The 11,877-nt window shown below is 45.6% G+C and overlaps 1 protein-coding gene across 6 annotated transcripts in view; it reads left to right on the top strand.

Moving 5' to 3' along the window:
• Positions 1–841: 841 nt before the first annotated feature.
• The window catches only part of sez6l (seizure related 6 homolog (mouse)-like), a 34,288-nt gene continuing 23,252 nt past the window's right edge, over positions 842–11,877 (top strand). For all 6 annotated transcript variants that reach the window (XM_025062293.1, XM_025062292.1, XM_025062291.1 and 3 more), the window contains exon 1: positions 842–1,180. In XM_025062293.1, the coding sequence (XP_024918061.1) occupies positions 859–1,180 (322 nt within the window). In that variant the 5' untranslated portion in view covers positions 842–858. The remainder of the gene's footprint in view (positions 1,181–11,877) is intronic.

Here is an 11,877-nt window from a genome sequence, read left to right as displayed (position 1 = left end):
CTGATTATTATATCAAGATAAAAAAAAGATCTTTTAAGTAAAGATACTTCACACCTAATGTAGCTTAGACCTCACATTTGTCTCATCTGTTTGTCCAGCGACCAGTGGCAGGGGTGTGTGTTAGTGTGTGAGAGTGAGAGTGGAGGTCACACGTAACAGTGGCCATTAATAATTTCTTCCTGTTCATGTTTTGGTACTTGGTGTCTATGGTTTTTTTTGTGTGCAGTCCTTTTTGGTTGTGGAGCCCCCTGCTGTCTCATCATTATTATTAGACCTTTCCACCTTTTTTAAGAGTTTCTTCAACGATATTTGTTCTTTACTCATTTCTTCTCAACGGAGGAGTGGATCATTTGGACTTTCAAAATAAAACACTTTACAGACTAATGTCAACTTAAAAAAGGATAAATTCAACTTTTTTATGGTCCAGGATCAAATGATGCATGGCACTGTACTGGTCCCCACCCCGGTGGTTGGGGATAGTTTACATGACACGTGTCACGTGAATCAATGTTTGGCTTTTTTTTTTTTCATTAGTTTTTTTTTTCTAATGTCTCATTGTGATGTTGTGTATCAGACCCGACCAAGTGTAAGTTCTAGACGGCTTGGGGATTGCTCCCCACATATTGAGACTCGGTGGAGGCTGTCAGATGTCTGGGATCAAATGTAGTGAATTCTTGGGAATTTAGTGTAGAAGAAGTCAGGAAGAGGATTCCTCCGTCAGCTACAGCCACAGGCAACAGCCAACAACACCGCTAATACTGTTATGGTTAGAATGGAGCTGGATGTGGAGGCGGAGTGTGTGTGTGTGTGTGTGAGAGAGAGAGAGAGAGAGGGAGGGGGAGGGAGGGTGAGGGAGAGATGAGTGCATGTAACGGAGAAGGAGGACAGATCGCAGTCAGAATCCAGTGGAACTCCCAACTGTCTGGAGGAGGATGCGGCTCTCACTGGCGCACTGTCTCTAGATACCGAGTCTCCCCGGGACCACGGTCCAGTCACTGTAGACCAGACCAGACCAGACCAGAACCCTCACTCTCTGAACCCGCTGTCGCCATGCTCCCGGCCACCGGCTCGGTCGGGCACCCACTCCGCGTCACCGTGGCCGCGATGCTGTGGATGCTGTTGAGCATCAACATCAGCCTCAGCCTCAGCAGCAGCAGCAGCAGCAGTGTCTCAGCACCAGGTAGAGTGAAAGTGTCGTGGATAAACGCGTGTCATCATGGAGTGTGTTTTATCTCCACTGTTGTTGACTGACGGCAGTGACTTCACTGGCGTTATTCCATGTGTTGTACAGGCGGTGGTCGGGTGAGAGAGAGATGGGGGGGCGAAAGAGAGAGAGAGAGAGAGAGAGAGAGATGTTGCAGGCTATTTACTTCGCCGTTCAGCGTCAGTCGTTTTGTCAAAACACACGTGCTTTCCTCTGGAGAGGGAGACGTGTCTTTTGTTGTGGACAGACCAGTCAGTATCTGTACCGCCTTCACTGTGTTGTCTGTCCGTCAGTGTCAGTGACTGCAGAGAGTGCAGGACGCTCAGGCATCAACCAATCGTACTGTTGGATTGGCTGTTTTAGTCGTGGATGTTTTCACTGATTTCACGGGATTTAAACAGACTGACCACATGTGGCCCACAGGCCGTAGGTTGCAGACCACTGTCTTTGTCCAATCGTCCTCCTCCATCACTTGATTCTCAGCCTAGGAAATCTGGTCCTTTAACCGTCCGCAGAAGACCACTCTTCTGATCAGGACCATGTCCAGTGGAGGTGAGGGAAGCTTGAACCCAGGAGACGCTAATGTCCAACCAGTCACAGATCTGATCAGGAGGTTGCAGCTGATTGGTCCCTGAAAAAAAACAACAACCGCTTTTAGAAACGTCAGTGTAGAACACCAAAGACAAAGGAAGTAGGAAGTAAGAAAACAGATGTTGAGTGTTTTGAACGAGGACCAGGTGGAACTGATGCAGAGAGAGATGGAGAACGACCTTTGAACTTTCAATTTGCAGGTTTTGGTCCAGTTTATTAAACATGACATTGACTTCAATGTCAAGACACAGAACCAACCAGTGGCTTCGTACACATGAGTAAACACACACACACACACTCACACACACACACACACTCTGAACTCATCACCAATCACATTGTACACATGGAAAGTCCATTTCAGTTGTTTAGCCCAGAATTATTACCTATTTTTTACATAAAAAAAAATCAAAACAACAGTGAAAATGGAGAAGAGTCCATGTTTATAATGAACAACAGTCGAGTGAGACATGACTGACCACCTGTGTTGTACACGGCAGACAAAGACACGCGGAAGACAATAAATCATTTTCCAACTCACTGAGAAACTTGTTTCATAATTCCAACATCACACACACACACACACACACACACACTACCCCCAGCATGGAGTGTGAGGAGAGAGAGAAAAGTGAGAGAAATCACCTGTCAACAGTGTTTGCAGTGAAGTGTTTCACATGCGTGGGAGACTCTGAGGGGGGGGGGGGGGGGGGGGGGGCCTCCACTGTGGGAGCCTCATAAAGTTGACATTTAAAATACACAAATACTCAGAGGTATTTCTGGAGCAGTGTAGGAGGTTGTCTGACAGCCCGGAGGATGGGACTGTGTTTTTACAGCGTACATGCTGGTGTGTCCCTGGGAAGAAGAAAAACAACAACAACAACAACAACAACAACAACAACAACGCTTCAACCAATGGTTTTGTATCAGTGTGTGACACTTTTGTCAGTTTGTTACAGTTCGAACATCGGCTGATTTCGATTGGATCTTGAAGGTGATGGTTGAGGTGTGTCATCTGTGAGTCAGGTTTGATCAAAACTACAACCACTTTAGAAGGATTTCATTCAGCCGCCGTTCAGCTCCTCCAGCCTTCACCGTCACGGCAGAAAAACCCTCCAACCAAGTCAAAATCCTAATTGCTAATGCAAATGCTGATTTAGACAAACAACTGTTGTGGAGGCGGAGGAGGGCGGGGTGGGGTGAGATGATGAGGAGAGATACGGGCTGAGCTGAGAACAGGAAAACATGAAACCTCAGCCTCCGTCCTACTTCTGTTATTCTGTCCAAAAACATCATCAGTGTTCTACACAGAACTGAGGTCGATCTGCTGTTTTCACCTCATTATCTGCTCTGTATGTTGGGTTCACAGAGTGTTGTGTCTGTGCCATGGGATCACATACAAGGTAGAGGTTGATGTCACTCTCCAGCACTGAGAGGAAGTAAAGAAAAGGACCAGTCAGGACCAGTCAGGACCAGTCAGGACCAGTCAGGACCAGTCAGGACCAGTCAGGGTGGTGGATGGATGAGAACATGGACGGATGGATGAGAACATGGATGGATGGATGATAACACGGAGGGATGGATGGATGAGAACATGGAGGGATGGATGGATGAGAATATAGAGGGATGGATGAGAATATAGAGGGATGGATGAGAATATAGAGGGATGGATGGATGGATGTGAACATGGATGGATGGATGTGAACCTGGATGGATGCATAGACCTGTGGACAGAGGACAGGCTAACCATTTGTTGTGTTTCACGTCCAGCTGATTCCTGTAAATGTACCATTTTTCTTTTCATTGTGATATAAATCCCAGTGAGTGTTTGTTGTTGTGACCTGGATGTAAACACCATATTTGAAATGTTCCAGTTGTTTCCAAACTGTTGTTTTGAACTGGCTTCAGCTCTCCTTCTACATCCTTCTACATCCTTCTACATCCTTCTACATCCTTCTACATCCTTCTACATCCTTCTACATCCTTCTACATCCTTCTACATCCCTGGGCCATCTTCTCTTTTCCATTAAAGATGATCCCGCCTGGTGTTTTTCAAATATAGGTCATCTGGTTAAATGTGATGTAATGTAATTAGACCTCTGGTAATTAATTAATCTTTTAATTAATCTTAACTCTTCCAGGGTCTGGTTGAAGCGGTGAGTTATCAGGCAGAGAAAGGAGAGCAAAAAAAACAAAATCCATCACTGTGAAAAAAAATCTTTCAAACCTACAGATGAAATAAATCAACCAGTACCAGAGCATACAGTACCATCACACAGACTGGACTGGTGGAAATGTTAGGATCCACACAGGTGTCACTTCTGATCCTAAAAACCAAACCAGAAACCAGAAACCTGCAGCTGCAGCTGTTGAAGCTGCTCTGATCCTTGTTTTCAACTCTGAACCTGAACACCTTGTTCCAGAGATTTCACAGAAAATTCAAAAGTGACAGTCGGTCTCACACAACTTCTGAATGTCCTGTGACTGTTAATGAGGACTTCCCCACTGAGCTGAGCTGCATTCGTTTATACAGCTCTCTCTCTCTCTCCTTCTCTCTCTCTCTCTCCCCCTCACACACACACACACACACACACACAAACGTCAAAAGAAAACCCACACGTTACCATAAATCCATCAGCCTGTGCCCAGCATGCTTCAGTTTGATTGTTAGTCATTCTCCGTGTCAATCCAGTCTTTTTCTATGGAAAATACACACACACACACACACACACACGTCAAAGAAAACCCACACGTTACCATGTGGATTCATCAGCCTGTACCCAGCATGCTTCAGTCTGATTGTCAGTCATTCCTGGGTCACATTCAACTTTTTTATTTTCGCAGTAATCGGTGCGGAGTACGTGTGTAATTGTTGTGTATTCAGGTCATACTGCAGTTCTTCGTTGTGTGTCGGTGGGCGCTAACGGGAATTCAAGTCCGGTTCAATGTATTTGAACTTAGGCTTCTTTAGTTCTGGTAGTACTTTAGGTAGGGATACATCAAATACCAATACTACACTCAATATCCGATACACATACGTCATTCAAATACCTGTCTTTGTACTCAAAGACCTGTGTCGATCACTGATTCACTGCAGGTTCCACGGTGTTGTGTGTTTTTCTACTGCACTCATTTTTCTCCCATGTCTTTTTTTTATTAATATAAGTGAGCAGTGTTGACCTCGAGACCTGCGTAACCAACATTTACTGGTAATTAGCTCGTGGTAATCGTTCTACTGAGTCTAGGTGACACGGTGTAGCAGGAGACATTTCAAAACATCCATCCATACATCCATTCATCCATCCATCCATCCATTTAATTTCATCCATTACCGGGTCGCGGGGGCAGCAGTCACCACCCAGATCACACTGCACCGTACCAACCCCCCCAAACCTTCCTGCAGGTAGTGAGTCCACTGGAAGGTACCAACCGCCCTAACCGGGACTTGAACTTGCCCAGGAGGTGAACCCCGGGGGTCCACACCAATGACAGAGCCATTGCTTCGGGGCCAAACCGCCACCATTTCAAAACATTTGTTTGGAAATGTCTCCTGGTGTGGAAGCTCTGCTCGCTTTCTGTTCAGTAACTATGGAGAAGGTTAACTTTGACTTATCTTTCCTTATTAGACCTCTCTATCATTAGTTCTATTGGAGTAGAGTTCCATATTTACCCCCATGTATTCGTGGGTTTTCTCTGGGTACTCCAGCTTCCTCCAACCACCAACAACATCAACTACTACTGTAGGTCACTCCAAATTAACCGTGGGTGTCAATGCCAGTGTGTCTCTATACGTGGCTCTGTGTTGGACCGGTGACCTTTCCATAGTGTACCCTGCCCTCACCTGTTGAATGCTGGGATTGGCTCTTGATGGGCCGGCTGTGGGTCGTGATGATGATCATCAAGTTGAAACACGCTCTGTCTGAGAGTATTACAGTATTACAAAATGAAAAAATGTTAAAAACCCGACTTCCAGTTTTTGTTAAGAACCTTCATCATCATCATCATCATCATCATTCACCTTTTCTCTCTGGATTAATTCTCCTTCCTTCCTTCTTCCTTCTAAATGTGCTGGACAGTTGTTCCCACTCACGGGCCTAAAATAGCGACACATTGATGTGGCTAACAGCGTCTGGGTTCAGCTTCCTCTTTGTGAATCTCCTCTGTTCACTTTCTTCTTGAAGCTTTTTTGGAACTCGGTGAATTTCTTTTTGGACTCGACACCTTCACCAGGTTATCAACAAAAACTCTCAATGTTATTCACTTCAAAATGTGATTGACGCCTGTGCTACAGACGGCTGAGGTCTGGACGAAGGGTTGGTGATTCTGCCTCCTCAGAATTCAACCTGGATCCTCGTTTAAAACCGCTGGAGCAGAAATATCTCTGCTCCTCTAACGGGGGATTTGTCGCTGCGAGAACCTGAACGGTGACAGGGATCAATCACTCCAACCTCCTGACCAGACGGTGGAACGGAGCAGCGTCCATGATACACTGTCATTTCCAGCTCGGCCAGTATTCACTCGTCCTCCTCCAACGCTCCATTCTTCTCAGGGAGGCACGCAGCTGGAGCCAATCCCAGCAGTCAAAGGGAGAGGTCAGGGGTCAACTTGAATTGTTCTCCGGTCCATCACAGAGAACAACCAACTTTCACTCCTGTGGTCAGCCCTCCTTAGTCAAACACTGGGAGAAGAGCTCTGACAGACGGACAGACTGACAACAACCAATCATCTTCCTGCTGTAAGTCAACAGTCTACAGCCAATAATGGGAGAGAAAAAACAAAATCATTTCTAAGTCTGGGCCCAGCTCCACTGAGGAGCAGACACACATTCATGTAGAGTAATGGCTGCGGCGGCCGTACTGTAGCCAACAGCAAAGCTTTGAGCAGCGCGTAGTGTGAATTATCACACACACACTCGGTTTGTTGGACGTTTCAATTTCAGTGGGATGGCTGCATCAAAGGCGGAGGACTGAAGTGCAGCGGTGACACGGCATCAGCTCCGTGGCAAATGTTACCCTTTAAAAAGGCTTGGCTGCAGACGCTGTCTGTTGTTCCTGTCTGCTCTGATTTAGTTTGACAAGGCAAAGTGTCAGGGTGGTGCTGGTGCAGGTTGGTGTGTGTGTGTGTGTGCGTGTGTGTGAGGCTATTGATTTTTCTATAAGAGTTAAAAAGGAGGCTGGCAATTTGTCAGGTTAGTGAACCTCCAGATTTAAAAAAGGAAATTGGGTCAGTTTTCATCTTATGACATTTCCTGATTATTTTTGTATGAAAGAACTATGACATGTTCAAAATGTTTAAAACCACAAATTCCTGTGATTAAAAACAATAAATGATGTAGTAAGGTGAAAAATCCACTAGTCAAGAAATGTGTAATGACACCTTTATTTTCGACCAATTGACCTACTAACCACTGAGAAATGACCAGGTTGGTTCAGCTGCGTTGCGGAGTACATGTTTGTGGGTGGAGCACGGAGAGACTCGTTCCCACATGAAGGTGAAAACAGACCTTCAGAACGGAGCTGTTAAACAAGTGTGGAAAGATTCTGTCTTTGATCCATCAGCTGTTGGTTTACATAAACCGTGTTACTAGCATTTAGCGTTTAGATATCAAGGAACCATATTCATTTCCATAATGTAGCACAGCACAGTTTACACTTTTACAAAGTGCAGTAACAATTCCACAGAGTTTAGTTGTCAGCAACTGGACTCCTTCCTGGAGCTTGAAAGATGTTTCGTTCCTCAACTTCATCAGTTTGGAACTGAACTCTTTGATAACCTGACCTGGATGACTGGGAATCTTCACAGACAAGTGCAGTAACCATTGGTTAGCATTTGACATTACAGACATGACCTTGATCGGTCAGTCACAGTGGGACTGTGCTCCTCCTCCGGTGACCACATCCATTGTTTATATACGGTCTAATGTGTAAATCTATTTTAAACACGTGCATAGGTTTTGTGGTTCCATGAGCAAATCTTGAGACGAAATCTAAACCTTCCACCAAACTAAATCTTGAACCTCAAACCCTGCAAGACCAGGCAGCGTTGTGTCTGTGCAGAACCACATCAGCTTTACATTAAAGAAAGAGAAAAACAAAATCAAGTTTACAAAAGTAAAAATGAATACATTAGGACAGAGTGTCCTGAAAACACGTCCCCTGGAGCGCTAGAAGACACGTTGACTATTTTAAGTCTTGGTTTAATTGCATCTCTTGTAGACGAGCGTCAGCAACTCTGTGCAGTCTCCCTGTCATCTGTTTTGGATGACAGGGAGATTGCATGGTGTTGCTGTAAGCACGACTGTAACAAGCTACACTGGAACATCACACAAACACACAACCACGTGTGCGTTCACACACCCGTACAAACACACAGACCCCAGCAGCTAAACAATCCATGTGAAGACTATGAAGTCATTTTCGATTTATTCGATAACTGTCCTCATCTTTACCTTGACTTTATATACTCAGTACTCTACGTTAGCCTCAACCTCAGAAACCTCAGAAACCTCAGCCTTAGAAGTACCTCCAGGCCACATGGGAACTAGAACCATGTCCCTGATAGGGTTCCACGTCCTGTCAAAGACACACAAGCTAAACAACTTAAAGAAGTGTGAGAGCAGGCCCCCTGTAGGTGGCTTTTATCCTCTAACAGCCTCTCTAAAGGTTAGGTAGGAGATACAACGCTGCAGATCTCCCCTGCAGCGCTAATGAACGCTGGACCGTTGAGGCGACGGCTAACTGTTGCAGCAGAAACACCAGACAAACATAATATCCAAACGTTGATTTTTGTTGTAAAGGTTTAACGTCAGTTGCGTCGAGACGAGACTTTTAAATCATGTAGATACCAGCTTCAGGTTCTCAAACCTTTTTTGCTCATTTCCCATTTTGAACAAGTGAAGATCGTTCAAGCCCCAGCTGCCCCCATCAGCCCAACAACAATCTGGACGAAATACATCTCAAATGTCTTGGACTTAACACCAGGTAACGTCATGTTTTAGAATCACGCCAAATCAATGATGTCAAATAACACAAAGTTCAAAAAATCAATCAATCAAAGTGCAGTTGTGTCATCAACACTTCAACCATTTTTTGTGGCCCACTTGTAGTGTCTCCGTGCCCCACCAGTGGGGCCCGCCCGGCAGTTTGAGAATGCATTGCTTTAGGTTGTGTTGTGTCAATGAATACGCAATGAACCGGAGGCCAGTGTTACATAGTTGTCACAGCTCCATGGGGAATACGGTGACGTGCTGTGTGTGTGGATAACACTGTCCTCAGATTATTAAATACATCAATAAAACTAGGGGTAAATTGGAAAAATCCTCTTCAGCTCGTCCCTCGGTCAGGGGTCGTCACAGTGGCAGTTCGACTCAGGAGTACGACTGGGTTGTGTTGGATCCAGAAGGCACTCTCACCACTGCTCCACTCCAGACATCAAAGTAAAGTTTTTTTATATAATATTTTCAAAATTAAGATAATTTCTAGACAGGTTTGTTTTCCAAGGACAGCGGGGACAAATATTTCACTGGATGTGTGACCTTGTTACTGGACAGACAGTCGGACAACGATGGCTGATTTTTTCTCTTCTCCTGTCCTGATATGTGACATGTCCTGGGTCCTTCGTTGTTTCTTCTTCTACATTTTAGCCTAATGAGAGCGAGACCGAGGGTCAAAGAAAGACCGAGTGAGAGAGATAGAAGAGCAGAGAGAGAGAGAGAGAGAGAGCGGCTGACGGTAGAAAAGTGTGCAGCATGCAAAAGTCTTCCGTGCATCCCTCATTACATTGGCTGCTGTGTCAGATGGCTGCACGGTAGTACTTGACACGGCCAATCAATAGAAGTAATAGATTACTTCTTCACTCCTGCTACAAGACGCCTGTTTACACTTTCTGCTTTTACAGATACAGAATGCTTATGCATCATTGGACGGGGGTCAATCGAGACATAGAACACATTGTCAAACACATCACACAGGCACCCAATCATAAACAACCGTGTTACTCACTACAAGGAAATGTTCAGCAAATACAACAGCAACAGCAAATACTCGAACAGAGACCTGAAGGACAAATAATGATTCTGTTATTGCAAAAACAAGAGTCGGTCTGACAAACCCACGTTTGTCTTGGCTAACCGCTCAAAAACCAAATTTAAGTTTGTCTTAAGATCAAGGAGATTGTTGTTGTTTTTGCAAATGGAGAAAAAAAATCTAAAGAAGATCTTTGTGTGTGTCTTTCTTCAATTCCTGAGAGTACCTCAGCGTGGTGTTCAACTCAACAGTTTCATGTTTCACACTGAGTGAGTGAATTGTGAGAACATGAAACTACTGAAGAAGGACGTTATATTTCATTCCATATCATTTTTATTGGAGACTTGTTTGGAGGTTGGTGCATTGTGGGAATTTTCTGGGAACCCCTGGTCTAGATACTGCCTTGATGTTTACTTTAACACACCATAGTGACAAACCCTCTGTGTCATAGAAGCCGATATTGATACATCCATTTGAATGTTATATCGTCATGCTCACGTTCACAGGAAGGGGGCGCTGACAAATAGACCTTTAAATGATTTGCCTGAAAGATGAATGTCAGAGCATGACATCCATGTATGGATGGTGAATGATGTTAAAGAAACACATACAGTAACTATGACCTAATATCCTAACACGTACTGATTACTCTCTCTCCGCCCACGTACCCTGCAGCTTCTCTATTCGCACGTCCTTCGTTTTACTTCAGCCTCATAATCGGTCCCACGTCCTGACGCTTACTTGACACATTTTCCAAAAAACTAAAAAGTATGGGAAAATAAACTACATTAGTTTACGATCAAGTCTCCTCTGCTGTTTTGCTCCATAATCGTAAACAACGAGAGAGCAGAAGAACCAAAGACGACAGGTGATGAGGTGAGAGGAGAATTTGAAAAAGAAAACAAGGATTCAATCATTTAACGTTTCTGTTTGCCCTGCAGGTCAGTGCTGCTGCAGGTCAGTGCAGCTGCAGGTCAGTGCTGCTGCAGGTCAGTGATGCTGCCGGTCAGTGATGCTGCAGGTCAGTGCTGCTGCCGGTCAGTGATGCTGCCGGTCGGTGATGCTGCCGGTCAGTAATGCTGCATGTCAGTGATTCTGCCGGTCAGTGCTGCTGCCGGTCAGTGATGCTGCCGGTCAGTGATGCTGCCGGTCAGTGCTGCTGCAGGTCAGTGATGCTGCCGGTCAGTGCTGCTGCAGGTCAGTGATGCTGCCGGTCAGTAATGCTGCATGTCAGTGATTCTGCCGGTCAGTGCTGCTGCCGGTCAGTGATGCTGCAGGTCAGTGATGCTGCCGGTCAGTGCTGCTGCAGGTCAGTGATGCTGCCGGTCAGTGATGCTGCAGGTCAGTGCTGCTGCCGGTCAGCGATGCTGCAGGTCAGTGCTGCTGCAGGTCAGTGATGCTGCGGGTCAGTGTTGCTGCTGGTCAGTGATGCTGCAGGTCAGTGATGCTGCCGGTCAGTGATGCTGCAGGTCAGTGATGCTGCGTGGCTGCGTCTCCTTCTCCCGACTCAAACCCACAGTTGGTTCTGTTTCCAGTCAGTGCTCCTGAATCTCCACACAGATGTCAAGCTGTCTTTCCAGCAGATTATCACTTTCACCTCGAGAAATGAGAGCATGCAGTGATCCGGCCTATCTTCACACACACACACACACACACACACACAAATAGGCACGATCTGTGCAATAAACACAAGTACACAATGACAAGCCTGCTGTGTGACACTCCATCTCTGCTGGGGATCTCATTAACTGCACTGACACTGACAGTGTGATGAAACTGATGATGCAGAGCACTGCTCGCTGTGTGTGTGTGTGTGTGTCTGTGTGTGTGTGTGTGTGTGTGCGTACATGTCTTTATTGCTGTAGGGCGTGTTTAGGTTCATTACCACTGTTTCTCAACACGTCGTCACAACTTTAAAGGATCAAGACTGAGGTTCAGGGCAGGATTATTGTGAGACAGACTGAGTTAGAAGGAGCCAAGTCAAAGGCACGGACTGGGCCACACTGACAGACCGGGTCACACTGACAGACTGGGCCACACTGACAGACTGGGCCACAC

The sequence above is a fragment of the Cynoglossus semilaevis genome, chromosome 14 (assembly GCF_000523025.1).
Source record: "Cynoglossus semilaevis isolate Cse_v1.0 chromosome 14, Cse_v1.0, whole genome shotgun sequence".
NCBI classification, from domain to species: domain Eukaryota; kingdom Metazoa; phylum Chordata; class Actinopteri; order Pleuronectiformes; family Cynoglossidae; genus Cynoglossus; species Cynoglossus semilaevis.
This window is presented reverse-complemented; position numbering and strand designations above follow the sequence as displayed.